Source organism: Mus musculus, chromosome 2 (assembly GCF_000001635.26).
Source record: "Mus musculus strain C57BL/6J chromosome 2, GRCm38.p6 C57BL/6J".
NCBI lineage: Eukaryota > Metazoa > Chordata > Mammalia > Rodentia > Muridae > Mus > Mus musculus.
Window position 1 is genome coordinate 93,201,760 of NC_000068.7, and position 20,594 is coordinate 93,222,353.

The following is a 20,594-nucleotide window of genomic DNA, read 5'->3' on the forward strand; positions in this document are numbered from 1 at the left end:
TGCGTGGTGTCCTGTTTTATATTACAAAATTTCTCTTAATATAGAATATAAAAAGGGGAGACTTGGGAGATACAATGATAAATTAGCTCTGTTTCCTACTGCAAGGGACATTTACAAATTCCAAAATAGACTTTAGCATATGACGTGTGTGTGTGTGTGTGTGTGTGTGTGTGTGTGTGTGTGTGTGTGTGTGTATCAGAGTTCCTGGGGATGAAGGTGCTGGGTTCAGAACCCAGGTAGGCCAGGGGCTTGGGACAGGATAATGGGGAGCATGAGCCACAGGTCCAGTCTTAGCTCCTCGCCTGTCAGATACAGCTGTCCCTTAGGCCACTGCTCTGGGACAGGAAGTGGCTGTTCTGCTCACTACTGGCTGAGGCATCTTGGGGTGAAGGAAGAGCTCCCCTCCATTCCTCTGGGAGTACACAGAGCAGCTCACCAAGCCCCACCAGGATGACCTCAGACAGCCTTGCAATGGCTACCAGCAAGCTCAGAGGGTGAAGACTGTGTCTGTCTGGCCCCATGAGGATGCTGAGAAGCTGGGTTGAATCAGGGCTACTTGGGAGCGCTTCAGCGTAAGTGTGGAAAGTTCTGGTGAGGGACTCTGATCTGCCCTGGAATTGCCTAGGCTCCATATCTGGCTTCTCAGTCCCTCCCTGTCCCAGCCCTGCCCATCTCTGGAAGCCTGGGCTAGTTCTGGGTGGCAGCCGCTGTGGTTGGGCTAAGTCCTCAACCTAGCCATGAACTTCCAATCAATAGCCAAGCCATTTGCCTTCCTAGACAGTTGGAGTCCAGTACGTGCTGGGTTCTGAGTCAGCCTGGGTCCTCTTAGTCTGGGGGTGCAAGCCAGCAGAGGGGCCCCCTGATCTGGTGACTCAGCCTCTAGGGAGCTTACTATGGGGATGCCAATTAAGCTGTCATAAAGACAACTTCCGTATAGCATTCAGAGACACCCACTCCCCGGAAGGCCAGGCTGGGTGAGGACCACATAAAGAGGAGAGAAAATGGGAGAAGTAGCCCCCCTTGCACCCAGACAGCAGAATAGAACAGGCTATGGCTATGACTCCCAGGTGGCAGAAGGGCAAAGGAAGGCTGGAGTTCAGGTCAGGCTCTTCCATCTGAGAGAGGAGAGCAGACACCTAGCTGTTCCTTCCACCACTGTTCCCCTTTTGTGCCCTTGGCAGACATAATTAATCAAATTTGAGATCCTGACAGACAACACTAATGGATTCAACACGGTCCTGGCAGGGTCAGGCATCTTGCAACTAGTTGCTAACCTAGCCTGCAGTTCAAGTTTGTGTGTGTGTGTGTGTGTGTGTGGGGGGGTGTTGGTTGGTTGGTTGGTTGTGAACCTATTAGTCTGGGGTGTTTGTTTGTGTGTGTGTGTGTGTGTGTGTGTGTGTGTGTCTGTTGGTTGGTTGGTTGGTTGTGAACCTATTAGTCTGGGGTGTTTGTGTGTGTGTGTGTGTGTGTGTGTGTGTGTGTGTGTGTGTCTGTTGGTTGGTTGGTTGGTTGTGAACCTATTAGTCTGGGTAATCTGAGCCTAGAGAGACTAACAAAATAAATGTTCAGCAAAAGGTCAGAAGGTGTCACGGTAGGAGATGCTGTGGGGTTAAGTCTGCAGACAAGAGGCATGACCTTAACCTCTAGAAAGGAGAGAGAGTGAAGGGGTACACAGACGGAAAAATGGAAACCCCTTCTGTCTGCGGAGGTGATGGTGACATCAGAGCATCTGAAGGCAGGAGGCTGAGTTGGGAGGTAGTGAGATCCATCCGTATGTGGAGGGATGCAGGGGTGAATTCTTGGCAGGGACCTTGAAGAACACATTCAAGCCTCAGCTCTGGGTAGAAAGAGAGAAATGAACAATACTGGGGTGTCTTCCACCTGGGAGAACAGGGGTGGGGCATGGCCCACGGGGACAGGTGATGTATCACAGTTGGATCTCTGACAGAGGTACAAGCAGGGCAGAGTGGACACAGTACGGACTGTAGAGCTGGATGCAGGCAGTTCCTGGCCAGTTTACATCGGGGTGGAGTCCTGGCTGGAGCGACAGCAGCCTGGAGATGACCTTGTCATGCACATGCTGTGTGACTGGACGGAAATGAAAGGGCCACCTTCTGATCCAGTGTCCACACACAGCCACCCTCAGCCAGCGGGAGCAGGGACCGCTTCGCTCTCCAGCAGATGGTGCTGCAGAGTCTGTCCTTGTGTTGTGAAAAGCCGGCTCCTTGGGGCCTGAGGACCGGGCTCCTCCTCCAGGATGTGTTTCTACCTCCTGGTTGCTCTGATCCTGGAAATGCTAAGAGAGGTGATCCGGGCCAAGGGACACTCCAGTCTGACAGGGCCAAGGGGCTCTGAGGCTGATGAACCTTTGGTCTCAGGAACAGCTGGTCCCAGGCCAGCCCTAGGTCCTTGTAGAGCCCATGCCCCTTGCTTTAGAGCCTAGGTGAGGCCCCTTCATGTCTGTCTTTTTTGTTTGTTTGTTTGTTTATTTAAAAATTAGCTCTATGCTTCTGGCCGTTTGGGCTGGCCTTGCTTCCGCCCCTGGGGCCAGAGGACAGGGAAGAGAAGGGGCTGGCTTCTGGGCAGTGGTGGGCTGAGTGTCTTCAGGCCAAGGCCTACTGGATGCCCCGGAAGAGGCACATGGCAAAGACCATGAGGAAGAGCTGCAGAGAAAGGGAGAAGATGATCTGGAGTCAGACTGGGTGCACGTCGAGGGGCTGCCCAGCACACCTCCTGAGGGGAATCGTGATTGTGACACTACCCGGGGCAAGCATCTGCTCGCCACTTGGGTAAAAAACAGGCGTTGGAAAGCAAGTCATCTGTTTAAACAGCTCAAATCTGTCTTTTTTGGGTTGGCAGAGACTTTAAGCAAAGCACAACCCTTCTTGGGCACCTGAGTGTGTACCGAGAGCTTACCATGTAAAGTAGGTTTCCAATGCTGTTAGCAGCAGCCTTTCTAACCAGCAGGAAGTGAGGCATGGAGATGTCGGAGATGTCTTACAACCTGATTTAGGTCACACAGCTTCAGTGGGGGTAACCTAGCTTGAGCAGAGACACACTTCCCCCCTCCCTCCCCCCACCCAGCCCTTGCTTCTAAGCCCCTGCGCTCTCGATAGCTCACCGGAAGCTGGTGAGGTTTCCAGAGATTGCAGTTCCCTAACCCTGACCTGTGGCTACATCGAGGCAAGGCTATGTGCAAATCCTTGAAATCTGCCCAGCCTCAGGAAGATCTGTGTGCCTCTTGTTGGTCTTAGCTCTCACAGGAGGCTTTGTCCACTTCCAGGAGTATTGGCACATACAGCAGGAGCTTAATATATGCATGCGGAATTAATGAATGATGCCTGTACTTCTCCTGTGACTTACACAGAACTGGTATCCTGAGAGACAAGGCACAGAGGACCCTGAACAAGGGCACATCAGAGTGCCAGGCGACCAGAGCTTCCATGAAAGGGTCCCCAAAGAGCAGGGAGTGAGGGCTGCACATTAGGCTACCTGGCCTCACTGCCCCAGAGTGCATCCCTGAACTGGGCAGGGGGGCAGTGAGAAGGGAATGCTGAGTAGTAACTCAAAAGTTGACAGCTACTCCGCTACGGTGTAGGTTCTGGGGCACTGGGATGAAGGATTCTAAAGCTCCATTGCCAAGTTTAAAAGACCCCTGACCATGTGCAAAGTCAGGACTCATCCAGAAGCCCCCGCCTTCCAGGCAGCTTGTGGGGTGTATCCTGCAAAGCGCACTTGGACTGCAGAGCTGGGGTGAGGTGAGGTGCCTCTCTGGGCCTGCCTGTTCCCATTGTCCTGGGAGAGGCACAGATCCGTAGCTCCAGGCCACAAGAATGGCTCTAGCAGCAGACGTTTGCAGTAGGCAGCGGCTATGAATCTGGGAAATAGGCTGAGCGTACAGACGCTGGGGCTTCCTCCCTCCCAGGGCCCCTCCACTCACCTCAATAGCCAGTACTCCAATGGCAAAGGCTCCGGCCAGGTAGACATAGGTTTCGAAGGTGTTGAGGATCACTGTATAACAGCCCTGGGAAGGAAAGGCCAGAGATGAAGCCACGGTATGGAAGTGTGGTCTGCAGTCAGGACCACTGTCAGTATTGAAGTCCCTGGCATTTGGCCTCAGGGCTCAGCAGCTGCAAGCTGGCATTTTTATACTGATGTGGGAGGAGGAAGCATCTGGTCAGTGGCAGAATGTCACCAACATCCCTCCCTCTGCCGCATCCAGTCCCCAAGACAGTCCCAAGGCTAACTAAGCCACAGACCTAGACTATGAGGAGATGTCCAAACACTCAGGCCTCCTGGTGCTCTGTAGAAGTGGGGGTCAGACATGCAGGGCAAAGCTGAATGGGATGGATCTCTTCAATCAGAATGTCAAATGGTGCCCCAGCCCCAGGTGGGACAGTATCTCACAGAGGTGCACAGTGCCCCACCAAGTCCCTCTCTTGACCTGCCTGGCTGCTGAGGGATTGACAGTCCCCCTCCCCAGGCTCAAGGCCAGGCAGCCCATCCTCAAACATTGCTCAGCTCTTTTCCCACAGCCTCACAGGAGCAGCTGCCTTCATGTGACTCATGTGCCTGCGGTCCCCTGGCACTGTAGGTGACAGAGCCAGATGAGCCAAGACCTCTCCCATTGGGCCCCAAAGACATTGTACTCTGTGTCCACTGTACCCCACTCCCATGCTGGCCACAGGTAAAAGTCACACACACACACACACACACACACACACACACACACACACCAGTCAGTGTTGGGGATCAGACCACTGAGCCATACTCACCCCCCAGCTCTGACTGAAATATATGCACTTTTTGGAGATGGGATCTAGGCTACACTTGAACTCTGTATAGTTGAGGATGTCCTTGAACTTCTACCCCTGGCTTTATCACCTGAGTGCTCATATTATCCAGTTTATGAGGGATTGGGTTGGAACCTAGTTTTTGTGTATGCTGCACAGGTCTACTGGCTGAGCTATATAATCTCAGCCTTTTGAAACATATTCTTTAAAAAACAACAGTTTTTTTTTTTCTTTTATGAGCACCTGAATATTCTTTGGGCCCAACTAGAGGACTTCCATGTGGACTGGTTGGTGGTGGGGCAGGGGTAGGAACTGTGCCCATCTATGTGGGGTATATATTGGATTTCAGGTTCTGATGAGGCTGGGGTCTTGCTGCTTCCTACATAGATTCCCAGTGTCTTTGGCCATGTGGACCTGGGGAGGCTATATCTGAGCACGCAGACAGTAAGACCTGATCAGAGACTGCGGCTACATGGGAGTCAACGTGTCTTCTACGTGGAGACTAACTAGGAACTGGGCAAGGGAGACCCCATTGTCCCTGGAGCCTCATAGAGTAGGTGGACATATTCTGCCTAGCACAAGTGACCTGAGCCGAGCAGAAGGTTGGCTGGTGGAAATTCCCCGGTGACAGGGAAGCCCTTGGCATGAGTGGACAGTGTGGACAGTGTTACCTACACCCAGCATCCCTCCTCCAGGGTCTTACTAGGTTCTATGTGCCCTGCATCATTTGGTTCTCTGTGTAGCCCCTACTGAGAAGTAGCTCATCTGTGGTTTACCTCCTTGCAAAATGGGAGAGAGCAGGTGGGTGGCTCCTTCGAGGCCACACATAGCAAGGGAAGCCCAGATTCAAAGAGGGGCCTGATAGTTCTTTCCCTCTACATAGAGGGGGTGGGAACTATATTTTAAAATGCCTGTCCTCATGTGGCCAAGCCCCTCCATCGGTGCCTGGAGTTGACTATGCCCTGGGTGTCACCCCACCATAAAGCATCCCCATCTGTCACAGGGAATGGAACATCACTTGCTAGATGCCTGTCATAGCACCTCCGATGTCCAGCTCCTGCTCACAGTCACCCCAAAACTAACTAGACATAGGGCAGCTGGTCCTGGGCAGCAACCCCTACATTCTCATCACTAGCATCCCATCTTAGGTTCCAGGATGAGCACCCCACCTCCTACCTGGGACTCCTGACTAGATATTTCAAAGGTACTTCACTCTCAATGTTCCCCAAACTTCACACACCATGTCCCCCAACCCAGAAGGCACAGAAACACCTTTGTCACATGCCTGGACTCGCATTGACGTCTGTTACAAGGCCAGTAATTCACATCACCCTCCTCGGGACTGCTGCTCATGTAGAACTGTCTTGACTTCCCAGTCCTACAGCAGCCAAAGTGCCAACCTAGCCACATTCGTCCCCAAAGGAACTCCATACTCTAGAAGTCTGGCTTGTGCCAGTCACAAATGTGTCCTGGGCTTTGTGGGAGGCAGTTCTGGAGATAACCCAACTGGAGATGGTCTCCCAGTGGGGGCTCCTAACAGAAAGTATGGCTCAGCGGGGATGGGTGTGGGAGGACCAGTCCTGGGAGTTAGTCTCACTGGGCCTGAAGAGGCTCTGTGATGGAGAATCGATATGGCTGTGTGGTCCTCAGTGCAGGAGCCAGCAAGAGGATGCTCACAGGGGAAGGTATCTTGCGGTAGAAGTTCAGGACTTGGGGTCCTGGTCCTGCATTCTGGCTGAAGTTGGGGGTATAGCACTTTCTCAGAAGGGTGTGACTCAGTCACCAGAGTGTGCTTTCCCTTGGTTAAATGTGTGTGGTTCCATGGCCTTTGCGAGAGAGCAGAAGCAAGCTTCTGCCTCACTTTCCTGGGCTGTGGCGGACTTTCTCCAGCAGAGTGGTAATGAAACAGGGAGGCTTGACTTTCCCTGGGCAGGTGTCAGCCTAGGCCCGTCGGCAATGGAAGCGTGAGGCTCCCCATATCTTTCAATCCTTCCCAAATTCTACTCGCTCTAACCATAGATCCCTGCAATCCAAACCTTCATGCCTGCTCTTTCCATTCACATCCCGGGGCCCTTCCTCCTCATTTCTGTCTCTTTCCCCCAGGGTAGGAAGGCAGGATGTGTGAGAGACACTGCGCTCTGGCCTATCCTAGGGAAGGTATGAAGTCAAGAGCTGAGCTCTTGGTATCAAACTGAGCTCATGGGACTAGGTCTCAGCCCAGTAATGCCCTCCCTTGGAGCTTCGAGTACCCTAAGCTCTGGCCCATGCACACTCTAGCACTTCATTCAATCTGTCTTCACTCTCAGAACCACCGCTGTGGGCAAGGATCACTTCATTCACTGGATCACCATCTACCACCTCTCCCTAGACCAGGAGCCCCATGGAAGCTCAGCCTGTCCCTTGTGCTCTGTCAGCTCCACAGTGTTTTGAATTCTCCCAGAAGTCTGACCAAAGAAGAAGGCCAGGTGTGGCTCTCCTTCTCATCCCTTCCCTCTTCCCATCTGCCACGCCCAACCTCTCCCTGCTTCTCTTTATGGACAAGGGGGGTTGGGGTAGTGGGGGTGGGGATGGTCCTCTGGCCAGCAGGACGGAAGGGACCAAGGGTGAAGTGGAGCTGTGCTCCTTGTTGAGGGGGACAAAGCTGAGACCTCTGTTTCTCTTAGGGCGAAGGCTAAGAGGAAGTCCTCAGATTTCAAGAAAAGAAAGAACTCTGGATGCTTCCCTAGTTATCTAGGGTCAGGTCAATAAAAATCTCCTCCTCTTGGATCAAGAAGTGTTCTTGCTGGGCAGTGGTGGCGCACACCTTTAATCCCAGCACTTGGGAGGCTGAGGCAGGTGGATTTCTGAGTTCGAGACCAGCCTGGTCTACAGAGTGAGTTCCAGGACAGTCAAGGCTACACAGAGAAACCCTGTCTTGACCCCCCCCCAAAAAGAAGTGTTCTTACTTGGCCAGAGTAAGCTTCCTCATAAATAGAGTATATGCCTAAGGAGTGCCTCCCCCATCTTATTTGGAAAACTCAGCCTGGAACCACAGACCAAATTCTCACCCCAGCCTGAATCCAACTCATTTCCTCTGTCAGTGTGATCTTCTCACTTCTTTGGTTCTTAGAGGCCAAGGTAGCCTGTGCCACAGCCAGAATTGTTTACAAAGCTCCAGCCCACCTTCAGACCCTCTGGGCAGACATTGCTTCCCCCAGCTTTGCCCATATTTGAGAAGTGTCTCCCCGCCTGGGGAACCCACCTGCTTGTTTATGAACGGATTCCGTCCCAGCTGGCACTCCTCCCTGCTCAGCACCACTCCATCTCGAGTCTGGGGTTCCCTCCGACAGCAAGCCTTGGGCACCTCCTCAGTGTCCAGCGTCAGCAGCCGAAACACGGAGGCCAGCTTGAAGTCTTCAGGTCCGTTGACCCCACAGCAGCCAAACTAGGAGAGAGCCGAATGTGGGAGCTAGTGAGGGACTGGAGGGGACATCAGCCTCTGCCAGGGCCAAGATCCCTCTGCCCTGCATATGACTGCGGTAATGACCTGTGTTCCTGAGCTTCTGGGTCTTCTCTGTAAGAGGGACATGGCCGTATGTTCCTTACCTCACCAGCACTTGGTAAGCAGTGCACATATAGATGCTATGATTTTATATTGTGCTGTGCTATTTATTATCTTTACTCCGGCCTGTGTATAACTGTTCATATGCAGATGTGTGTGTGTGTTGTGGGATCATGTGAACATATGAGTGGAAGCCAGAAGTCAATGTCAGGTGTCATTCCTTAGGTGCTGTCCATCTTATTTTTCAGACAGAAGCTCTCACTGGGACCTGGGGTTTGTAGATTAGGCTAGGCTAGCTGGCCAGTGAGTCCCAGGGATGTGCCTGTCTCCACTTCTCCAGTGTTGGGCTTATAAGCATCCATCATCGTACCTGATATTTTACATGGGTGCTGGGGACCAAACTCAGTTCCTCCTACTCACACAGCAATCACTTTAACGACTCACCCACCCCCTCAGCCTCTGTACTGAGTATCGCTAACATCACTCACAATGGTACTGCGTGAGGACCTAAGTCAGGGGCAGTGGACTGTGATCCACTAGCCTTGACAGCTCGGAGTGCTGTGCAAATGACGATGCAGAGGTCAAGAGTAGGATCAGTGATTCTTGATGGATTGTTGATGCCTGGTCCAGGCAAGGGACTAGGAGGGCTCTAGAGGACAGGCTTTTTCATGTCACATTATGGCTCTGAGTGTTCACGGCATCCCACGATAATATGGGGAGGGGCACTCACTGTGATCATGACTGAATTCCAGGTGGCAGAGAAAACATCCGTATCGTTATCGCCTTGGTAGTGCTTGGTAAGCTCCTTGGTGAAGAACTCTCGGGTGAGCTGAGGACAAAGTAGAGGGTCCTGAGTCCTCCCAGCCTGTCTTTCCCAAGGTGATACTAAGCTGTTCATTTTGGGCAGGCACCCTGTTCCCAAGGCTTGGAACTTTGGTGTGTCTCATCATAGGCTGAGAGAAGCGTGTCTGTATTTACGGGCTCATCTAACTCCAGGATGGGACACACTGGGAACCCTGCTCAGCCTTGCAGCTCTCCACAGAGGATGAGTGTGTGGGTGTTTGGGAGCTGGAGGACATGATTGCCTGTCATTCTGTTCTTCAGAATCAACAGTCATGGGGCCCAACCTACAGGAAGCCACAGTGTGGGTAAAGAGGGATCCCTTCAATCACCCATATCTACCCGCTATGTTCTCAAAGCCACTGTTCTCAACAGCTTCCTCAGGCTGGCTCCTTGTCCCAGGCTGGCCCATGTCTTATCCTTCCATCCCTCCTGAAGCCCATCTGTCTGTGGTACGAGGCCTTGTCCTCTAGGCTCAGGGGAAGGAGCTGGCTGAAGCCTGTGGTGTAGGCTAAGCAGGGAGAGGCTGGTAGCCTAGCAAGGCACACAGCATGCCCAGACTGGGTATATCCTCTCCAACCCCATGACTATGTGACACCCATCATCAGGCCGTCACTGGGGTTGGATAGAGATTCTAAAACCAAGCTGGAGCCTGTACCAGGTGCTCCAGGAGTGGGGACCCTTAGGCACCCCTGGTCGGGGCCTTCTGGAATTACCCCTATAGGAGACCCCACTTCTCTGGACCCCAATGCATTCCTGAGGTGCAGGTTATGTTTAGACCCAAGGCCCTGGATGAGACAGCTAGTTCTAAGGGTATCTTTGAGGAGGCAGGGGTCACTCGGTGCCCCTCAGTGCAGCAGGATGGGAAGCTGAGTGGTACATACGTGTTCTCTGAAGATGAAGGCCAGGATGGCTGCTGAGAGCTCTACCAGGAAGATGATCAGGATAAACAGGAAGAACTGCAGAGAGAGGGCAGCTGTGAGGCCCACGCGGGGCGCCATCTTACCACACATCCTTACGTGAGAGATAGGATGTTTTCATCTTGTTAGACAGACCTTCACTCCCATTAAATCACCGCTTTCATAACAAACACGCTGATGATCTACCCTTGGAGCCGCAGAGTAGTGACAGAAACTGTGAGCAGTGGAGACAGATAAATCTGTCTTCTGAGCACATGGTGGCTGAGAGAGGCCACCCTGTGCCGTGTACAACCTGAGCAGCCCTGCCTGGTGGCCCTGGGAGGGGGCTCCCTTTGGGGACATTTCCCTTGGTGAATTCCCAAATTTTTGGGGATCTGAGGCTGGGTTTCCTACCCTGGCAACCCCAAGGCCACTTTTCCCTGCCCTAGTCTCTCTGGTTGATGTGGAAATAGGAAGCCATGCTGTCTTGAGTGGAAGAAGGGAGGAGTGCTATCTTCAGCTGAAACAGAGGCCCAAGATGGGCAGAAAGGTAGTGAGATTCAGGGAGGGGCGTTTGATGTCTCACACAGAGCCCTGTCTGCTTCACTCAGTAAATTCCTGTGTTTCACAGATTAACCTGGGTGCTCTGGTGTGGGGCCCTCCCATGCTGGATGGTTCCCTGTGCCCAAATTAAGCTCCAGCCTCACCCCTGAGAGGCCTTCTTGACTTCTTCCAGCAGAGGGGGCCCTGTCTACATCATAGCATCAAACAGAGGCACCCAGCTGCTGCAGGCTACCTTCCCCCAGCACCTGAGAGGTCTCACAAAAGACTAGATCATCACCATGACCCTGTCGCATGCTGTGTGTCTCAGGCTCTGGTCCTCACCAGCACTGTTTTGGAGCTGGCTCAAAAAGACAGGAAGAAGCAGTTTGGCCCATCTTCCTCAGTACCCTTGCAAACTCCATTCTCACCCCAAATGGAGCCACCAACAGAGGTGATTCAACCAGGAGCACACACAGAGGCTGGTTCCTATGTCCCATCCTGGCCACTTGGACAAGCTGTAGAACCTTCCTCTTTCTAAGGACTTGGCCACTCAGTCATGACCTCCTGGGTGCCCTGGGCCATGGTGGATGCTTTTGAGAGCTCTGTGTTGAGCAGCCACTGAGAGAGTATCCTTTTTCAGTGCCCCGCCCCGCTGAGAGATCTGGCATTTCCATTTGGCTGGTCATCAGCCCTACTCAGCATGGCCATACAGGGCCTCTCCCTGCTCTGTGGCCTCCCTGACTGTTGGCAGGTCCTCAGGTGACCCTACAGTGACACCTACATTGCCAGCTGTGGCCAAGATCACAAATTATGGGTAACACATGCACAGCCACTTTCCACTCTGTGTGACTTTGCATGAGAGCCACCTTGCTGATCTCTTGGAAGGCCACTGAGGACCAATGGAAGCCTGAGCGCCATCTAGGAGAACAGGGACTGGCATGCCACCAGCTCAGGGTTACAGGCCACTCATGGTGGTCTGGTTTCTGCAGCTTGAGGGAGGGGCAAGTACCATGGGCAGCAACCCTCTGTCTTACTACTAAGAGGAGATGGTGGTACTGCAGTCTGGGGGTGACTGACTGCACCTGGTGGTACTGCAGTCTGGGGGTGACTGACTGCACCTGGTGGTACTGCAGTTTGGGGGTGACTGACTGCAGGAGCTGCCAGTTCTTAAGAGTTATGAACTGCTAGCAGAGTTGTGATTGGCCAGGACTGAGTATTTTTGTTTCCTATGTATCAAGTGAGGTCAGGAGCCAAGCTAAGCAAGACGCACATTGTCCCAGTGGATTGTGACCATAGAATGATAGCTTGGAAGATCTGGTCATCTTCATTTTACACATGAAGAGTCTTAGGTTCAGAGAGGTTAAACAGCCAGCCTCAGGACACACAGCCCAAAACATCAAAGCTCAGCTCTTTTGCTTTTTAATATATATATATTTTAAATTTATGTTCTTTTTTAATTGTATGAGTATTCTGTCTGCATGTACACCTGCATGTATACCAGAAGAGGGCATCAGACCCCTTTATAGATGTCTATAAGCCACCATATGAGTTCTGAGAATTGAACTCAGGATCTCTGGAAGAGCAGCCAGTGCTATTAACCACTGAGCCATCTCAACACCCCCTTTCCCCCAAAGCTCAGCTCTTACTGACATCTGATTGTCTTTTCCTTGTGCTTCATCCCAAAGCTTCTATTGAGTGTCTGCTCTGGGGTCCTCTGGGAATGGGCAAATGAACACATACAAGGCAGCCACAGGCCCATCCTGCAGTGGACTGCACAGAGCTGATGCCTAGAGAGATGCCAAGAAGGCAGATCCAGCTTGGGAGAGGGGAAGAGAAGCCAGTCCAGAGGCAGGGAGCCTGGGGGCTCCTACCTGCTGAATCTCTGCCCAGCCCAGGGTGTGAGCTTCAAGAGGAAAGAGCAGGTTGCAGTACTCACAACAGAGACAATGCTACACCCTGCCCCCACTCCTTCAGCCCAGTGACTTCCTCCAGTTCCTGCAGCTTCCTGCTTAGGGACTTTCCCCAGGGGCCATAGGCTGCCCTCCCAGGGAATTCCCATCCTCTGACTGCTGTTAAACTGTGAGGTTAGCAGAGCCTTGGTGTCCTTACTCATGGGGAGGGGCCTGAATCTCCTTTTTGGTAAGCAGTCCTCAATTTCAACAAAGTACTGCTCATGTATTCGCTTCCCCTCCCCCTCCTTCCCTCTCCATTCCCCTCCCCGTCACTCCATCCCACCCCACTGCCCTTGTTAAAATTAGATTCTTCAGGTAAGTTGGCCACAGGGGTGTTTGTGACATTCAGAGGAGACACACAGGAAATGGCTGGTGTGGGGGACACTGACCTACACATGCGCTCTTGTCATTAGCTAAGCTAGTCATTAGATGGCTGGTCACAGGGCCAATTGTCCTCAGACTTGGGCTTCTCAGTCCCAGAAGCAAGCAGGGGTTGCTCTGTACCTGGGCCTTATTGTGGCTGACCTTGGGGCCAGGGTCCCAGGATGAGTAGAGCTACAATGTTTGCCCTTTCTAGACAGCCTGGCTAAGGAGGAAGTCAAAAGCCTCCAGGAAGCCCCTAGATGCTACTAGGGTCTGACTCAGTGGCCATCTTCTACAGGAGCAACCACACAACCAGCTTTAGGCTGGAAAAAAGAACTGGTTTTAGGTTCCGGACCTTTTAGAAAACCTTCCAGAAGGACTCGGGATGTAGCTTAGTCAGCAGAGTGCTTGCCTAGAATAGGAGAGTTTCTGGGCTAGATTACAGAACTGCAGAAACTGGACATGGGGCACATCTGTAATCCCAGCTCTTGGGGAGGTATTGGGGTACCAGAAGTCCAAGACTATTATCCTCGCTCCCACAGAAGCCTGGGCTAGTGTGAGAGCCTGTCTTAGAAAAGCTTCTCAAAGCTTCTATGCCCCTCAACTCCACCCCACTACACACATGCCACCTGTACATGTGTGTGCACACAACCTACATACTACTATGTAATTCACCAAAATCCACAGCAGAGGTACACATACCATATACACAGGGCAGACATACATGCACACGTAATAAACTATATAAAACTACAGAGGGTGCCACATACCACACACGTACACACAATATACTTGTGTATATACTCACATATATGTTCACATACTTAGAACACGTATACATGCCTCCATCCCTAGTGCATCTCTCTTGCATATGATTTTGGCCTGTCCAGATCTATTCTGGGTTGGGGCCTGGTTTTGATGGCAGCAGTCTGAGGCATAGCATTGCACCCTGCCTCTGACCCACACTGACTTTAGCCTCGTGTGAACTGGGATTGGGATAGGGGTGAGCGGGGAGCACAGAGAGGTGAGGTGATAGCAGGAAGAGAAGCTGAGAAATGGAAGAAGGTAAAGAGGAGAGGAGGGGGAGATGTAGAGATGAGCAGGCCCAAGTGGAGACGGAAGGTCGGAGAGGACCCGGCTGGTGGTCAGCTCGAGGACTAATTCAGCCTGTCCGCAGCTCTCAACCTTCTTAAACTTCATGCAAAACAAACGCCCCATTTTTCTCTCCCGCTGGCAGGGTTCAGGGCACACTTAGCCGAGGCTGGCAAAGCAGCCAAGCACAGCCTGCTCTCAGCCAAGAGCACAGGCTGCCTTCCGGGCTTGGCTGCAGAGATGGGCCCATTAACAGTGATGCATCCCTTGTGGGGAGGTGAGGAGGGGAAGAGGCACGACCTGCCTGCCTTCTGGATCCCTTTCTCTCTCTGTGTCTCTCTCCCTCTCTCTCCCACTCACTCTCTCTCACCCTCTCTGTCTCTGCCTCTCTCTGTCTCTCTGTCTCTCTCTCCCCCTCTGTCTCTCTCTCTCTCCCCCCTCTCTTTCTGTCTGCCTCTGTCTCTTTGTCTCTCTCTCTCTCCCTCTCTCTGTCTGTCTGTCTCTGTCTTTCTGCCTGTCTCTGTCTGTCTGTCTGTCTGTCTCTGTTTCTCTCTCTCTCTCTCTCTCTCTCTCTCTCTCTCTCTCACTGTCTGTCTTTCTCTGCCTGTCTCTGTCTCTCTTTCTCTGAGACAGATTTTAACTCTGTAGCCCAGGGTGGCCTTGGTCTCACAGTAGTCCTTCATTAGCCCCCTTAATTCAGTGCTGGGGTTACAGGTGCACACCACCATGCAGGGCCCACAAACGCTTTCCATGCACACATGCATATGTTCACTTAGCACACAAAGCATCACGTTACCTTAGGTCACTTTTGTAACCCCTTAGTTTTGGTTCATCCTCTCATATACCCCCTTGACGGCCCAGCTCGTCACGCTTTTCCTTCCTAGCCCCACCCCTTCTACATCATACACATTCTGCTATCTTCCCATTCCCTCCCTCTTTTTGCCTCTCTAGGGCCCCTTGCTAGTTCTCTGGCCTCTACCCAGAACTTACTCCCACAGAAATACACATAAATAAAAATTAGAAGCTCGGATCTGCCTGAGAGAGAACAGGAGCTCTTTGTCTTCCTGAGCCTGAGTTACCTCACTTAATGCAATATTTTCCAGTTCCACTCATGTTGCCTGCAAACTTAATAAATTTCATTTTTCTTTATGGCTTGATAAAATTCCATTGTGTATATGTGTCACATTCTCATTACCCATCCATCTCCTGACTATCGTGAACAGAGCAACAGTGGACACGGATGAGCGAGCGTCTCTGTAGGAGGATGCAGAGCCCTTTGGGTACACGCCTAGGAACAGCACAGTTGGGTCATCACACACTGAGACCAGATCTTTCTTAAAGCCTCTGGGTCCCCAGCCAGAGCTGCTACAGGCAGGAGCTGACTGACAGGGAAGGGGACAGTCCACCAGGGGGCACCAGCAGGCTTCTTTGTCTCTCCCAGTAAAGTTGGCCATGTTATACTGTGAGAAATAAAGGGAGCTACAGCTCCCCTGCCGCTCGTGTCACAGGCCATTGCGCTTCCTCTCTGGGAGGTGGAGCACACAGCTATGATAGGAATGAGCCACATGGGGATGTCTTAATCTGGGAGAAGCCCCAGGCCAGATGTCTTTCTCTAGCATGCCTGGTACCACTGACTGTAGGAAAGACAGTTTCACTGCTTGTAAGGCAGTGCCTTTGATCTCTGAACTCATGGCTGTATCCACCGCCAGGGAATCCCTCTGGGGTCTGAACCCAGTGGCCTGCCCTCCAGGAGTGAGGCACTGGCCAGCGTTTCCTGCCCCCAGCTCCTGGGCCTGCTGTTTTCTCTGGGCCTTCACCCATAGTTTGTGAAGTAGCTCCCCTACAAGGAAGTCCTTCAGTCCACCAGCCCAGGTGACCCTGAATTGCATGCCACCTACACAAAGGGCACATTTGCAAGTTGAGTAAGCATGCACCTCTAAGCAGGAACCCTGCAGCAGGTCCAGGCTCAACATTCTCACCCACAGATACTCCTGGGTGAGAAACCCACCTACCAAGATGGGGACAGCGAGCCTCCCTCACTACAGCCCAGGGGAATCCAGAGAAAGACTGTCTGTTGCTGTTTGATCTGCTTAGCTTCAGCCTCCAACGGAACTAGTCAGTCCCTTGCCGGTCAGAGATGCCATGGCCAAGAGGTTAAGAACCCAGAGGGGAAGCACAGAGCAAGGCGCACGCTCACAGCCAGGGTTGCATCCTTTGTGGTTATGTCACCTCTCACAGCTTGGGCATGAGGGAGGGGACAGTCACTCCAGGGCCCTGACACATCTCTAGCATGGAAGGAACTGCAAGGGTTAACCCCAAAGCAGGAGGAGAAGGTTGTGATGGCTAACACGGACTGGAACTGTCACCTTGAGAGGGTCTAGAATCACCTGTGGCCATGGCTGTGAGGGATTTCTAGGCTGGGTTCACTGAGAAGGCAAGAGGTGCCCTGTGTGCACACATCACCATCCCACCGACTGAAGAAGAGAGTGAGCGGTACATTAGCACGCCTCTCTCTCTGCTTCCTGACACTGTGACCGGCTGCCTCAAGCTCCTGCACCCATGCCTTTCCCTCCAAGACACAGTGTACCTCCACTATGAGCCAGATGAAACCTTTCCTTCCCTAAGTTGCCCGTGTCTGGCATTTTTCATAGCCCTGAGAAAAGTGACAAATGCAAGGGATTAAGAAGTGGCTTCTTTGGAAAGCGATCCATCGTCTCTACTCTGGAAATGGAGAGCTGTGGGGTGAGTGGTCTGGCCAGCAGCCAGCTTGGCTTCATTACTCCCAGTTTAAGATCAGGGCTCTTGAAGGAAGGAGAGTATCATAGCCAATGCCAATGTCTTCAGTAGACCCTGAGAAGCCAGGCTGTTTAAACTCGGAGACCAAGGCCTCCCAAGAATTGTGGGCAGAGGCTCCATGAAAAACAGGCTCAGGAGCTGGGGTAGCAAAGCCTGAGAGCTGCCTTGTTCCCAGAGGGTGACACACTCAGCTCAGACGCCACGGACACTCCCTGAGCGTGAACACAGCCAAGTGTGCAGTGGCCAAGGGCATTGGCTTGACTTTCTGAGGTGGGGAGGCAGGGGAACCAGGGGAACTCCAAGAGATATGGTGGGACACCCCAAGCCAGCACAGAGTCACTCTAAGTATTGGGGGAGGCAAGGAGTTAGACCTGGGGGTGGGGGGGAGATAGTCTTAAGAGGCAGCTAAGAGTCTTCCAACACTAATGTTCCACCAAGCAGCCTCAAACTGCTTGTCACTGCTGAGCCATGAATGAACCAGAATAGCTTGGGCCTCTCAACTGGCCACAAAGCCAAAATGCAAACTGGTGTCAGTAAATAGTTACTAACTTTGTCCTGGTGACACAGTAGCATAGTTACTGACTGACTCTCCTTCCGGGTGACACAGTTACTGACTCCTTCCTGGTGATAGTAAAGACAGTCACTGACTCTTTCCTGGTGACAGAGTCACCGACTCCGTCCTGGCCCCAAGCTAAAAGGTAAGCCTATGAGTGCGTGGTTAGCTATCACCTATCTTTAAACAGCCACCTTGAGTTTAGGGCTACTCAGAGCAGACCCAAAGTTAAACCAAGGCTAATAGAATGTGGTTAGTTATTTTTTCCATGATTTGTCTACAGAAGTGGAGAGCAGTTTTCTTATCAAAAAGCTCAAGTGTCATCCTGGGCAGACTCAGTTTTCACACCCACCTCAGAAGCCTCAGTGGACCAAGTTTCTCTCTCTCTCACTCATGTTCATCTTGACCCCCCCAAAGTATATCTTCCTATTTCTGCCAAATTCCAAGCTTTCTCAAACTTTCTTTTGGTGTCTGATTCATGTTACTCTGGAACAGTATCCTTGACCTTAGGCCTCCTCACCCAGGATGGGATAACTGTCTGGTTCTTGAGTAACAGATGGCCTGACAGTTCAGTGTTCCAATAATAGGTGGCCTCTGCGCCAACCTCCTGCAGGGCTGTGGGCAAGTAGATGGACACCACAGGGCTTCCAGACCACTGACCACAGTAAGCGCATCCTGCGCCTGGCATATAGATACTTGACCACTGAACTACATCCCCAGATCCCAGGACCCAGTGGCCTTTATGCTGACAACCACCCTGGTGGGAAGAACATTTTGGTTTCTGAATCCAGGTTGGGCTTGGTAGTCAACAGCCCTCTATCCACCCCCCCCTACCCCCCAGACCAGCCACACACAGGTAGAGTCAGGGTGGGGGATGGGTCACTCACAAATAGCAGCAGACACCTGTTCTCTCGGACAGCCCCGCAGCAGCCCAGGAAGCCCAGAAGAAACAGCAGACCACCCATGGCCAGTACGATGTAGGCACCGGTGGTCAGCAGGGGGTTGGTAGCCACGATTTCTCGGAAGCCGGTGGGGTCCACCAGGACCCAGATGCCAACACCTAGCAGGCAAGCGCCTCCCAGCTGTCCGTTGGCAGGCATGAAGAAAAGAGGACAGACAGACAGTGAAGTCAGGTGCTCCTTCTACACCGCCCCCCCCCCCAAGTGAAGCCTGAGCCAGCAGAGTTGGGCAGGATCTCATCATGCTAAACCCAGATCTCCAAGGCCCACTGGCCGCTTTGAGCCTCTGTGGAGCTCCTTGGCCTTCAGTGTAGCTCGCACCCCCCTCTATCTGATGTCTAACCCATTTGCCACATCAAGCCGTCCATGAAACACTGTGCCCCTCAGGGCTTACTCGTGACTTTCATATGTTCCTTAAATGTCACAGACCCAAGCTTGTGAGGCTTCCACACTGTGGCCCAGGGGAGGCCAATGACTCTCAAGTTCATGGCAGAGTCAAGGCTGCAGCCTAGGTCTGTCTGACACTGAACTGCTCCATGGACAAGCTCTGAAGGTGAGGCTGAGCTCCCAGTGGCCACGCTAGGGGGCAGGGTTGGCCCAATGAGCACCCATTCTTAAATGTGTGCCCCAAAGCCTCTCACTGATGTCTTTGTGTGGCCCATCTCTCTTTGTGCCTTGCTTATCGTGGGACAGAAACTACTTAGGCTGGAGCAGGAGGCCATGTCTGCTGTTTATTAGCAGTGTGACTTTAAGCGGCTGACTCTTTCTGAGCCTTTGCACCATCGTGTTTAATCAGCCGCTCAAATTCCCGCCTCACACAGCAGCCCCTGCAGAGCAGTGATGGCAGATTTCAGTGGGCAAGACTTCCCAGTTCTCCTGGGTGGGATGGATTGGAAGTGGGTCTGCTGTGTGCAGAACTGTTTTGACATTGAATCTGGGACTAACAGGGCTTGATGTTCCTGGTGGCTCAGGTGAGGCTGGGGAGGGGGATGCTCTGACGGCTCTAACTGCTTCAGGGGGGGTCTGTGAGCTGTGGGTAGAGGTGGAAAGCTGGGTGAGAGCCATTAGTTGGTAGGTGTGTCGGGCATGGTGAGTAGAGAGACTGGATAATTGAGCAGGCCAGAGGAGAGGATGGCACTGATGGTCGTCTGCTACATCCTAACTTCTGATCAATTTCCCTATTAATTTTCCAATAAGGTCTGCTCCCCTCATCACTGTGGGCGGCTTCGGGGTTCCATAGTCATCTGTCGAGGGCTGACAAGGAAAGTCCAGGCATCGCCAGCATGGGCTGGGGTCCCCAGCTAGGAGAAAGCCACTTTCCCATCTGTAGGCTGCTTAGCCCCAAGGTCCAGGAAGTGGGTCCCAGGGAGACACAAAAAGGTATGAAAATGGACAGGCAGAAATGCAGACAGCCTGCTGCTGCCAACAAAGGGACTCTTCTTCCAGGACTGTCCTGAGTGAGTCAGCAGTGGTGCCTGAGGTGGAGGGCCTGGGTTGCTCAGGGAAGCCCATGGGGTCCAAGAAGTTGGAGAAGGGGCTTGGCTACTGAAAGGAGTTGGGGGCCTGAGTAGGGCCTTGAGAGCCTGTTAGCAGGGGGCAGGCTGCCTGATACCAGAGCCTCTCTGTTCCTTCACACCCAGCCCAGAGTTTGGAGGGAGATGGGAGAACCATACTGGCCACATTCGTGTCACCTTGTTCACTGATCTTGCTAAGTTTTCAAAAGGCCCGCTTTGGTAAGTCATGAAGACAGGACAGTGTTCAGGTTCAGAGTGGTGGAGTGTGCTTCCAGGCTGCAGAGCTGGGATGCCAAGACAGCCTCCTCCGAGACGCTTCCAATTACAAGGCTGGTCTGCACTGCTCCGAGGTCACTGCTTGATTGAGGGTGGGGGTGGGGGTGGGCAGGTGCACATGCACGTGTGTGCATATGTATGCACATTCATGTGTGTGACTGTGCACGTGTGTGCACATGTGTGCATATTCATGTGTGTGACTGTGCACGTGTGTGCACACGTGTGCACATTCATGTGTGTGAGTGTGCACGTGTGTGTGCACATGTGTGCACATTCATGTGTGACTGTGCACGTGTGTGCACATATGTTCATATTCATTTGTGTGACTGTGCACGTGTGTGCACATGTGTGCATATTCATGTGTGTGACTGTGCACGTGTGTGCGTGTGGAGGCCAGAAGTCAATCCCACGTGTTGTTCCCCAGGAGCCACACACACTGTTTTTTGAGACAGTGTTGGGTTAGGCAAAGCCTC

The 20,594-nt window shown here is 52.5% G+C and overlaps 1 protein-coding gene and 1 long non-coding RNA gene across 7 annotated transcripts in view; one reads left to right on the top strand and one right to left on the bottom strand.

The window, feature by feature from the left end:
* Positions 1-20,594, bottom strand: part of Tspan18 (tetraspanin 18) — a 132,792-nt gene continuing 112,198 nt past the window's right edge. For all 6 annotated transcript variants that reach the window (XM_006499475.4, NM_183180.2, XM_006499476.4 and 3 more), the window contains 6 exons: positions 18,260-18,454; positions 10,059-10,133; positions 9,065-9,163; positions 8,035-8,217; positions 3,941-4,024; positions 1-2,663 (listed from right to left, as the gene is read on the bottom strand). In XM_006499475.4, coding sequence (XP_006499538.1) covers positions 2,616-2,663; positions 3,941-4,024; positions 8,035-8,217; positions 9,065-9,163; positions 10,059-10,133; positions 18,260-18,454 — 684 coding nt within the window. In that variant the 3' untranslated portion in view covers positions 1-2,615. The remainder of the gene's footprint in view (positions 2,664-3,940; positions 4,025-8,034; positions 8,218-9,064; positions 9,164-10,058; positions 10,134-18,259; positions 18,455-20,594) is intronic.
* Gm32824 overlaps positions 17,451-20,594 on the top strand; it is a 28,898-nt gene continuing 25,754 nt past the window's right edge. Inside the window, exon 1 of the long non-coding RNA XR_001783414.2 lies at positions 17,451-17,517. This is a non-coding gene — a long non-coding RNA (predicted gene, 32824). The remainder of the gene's footprint in view (positions 17,518-20,594) is intronic.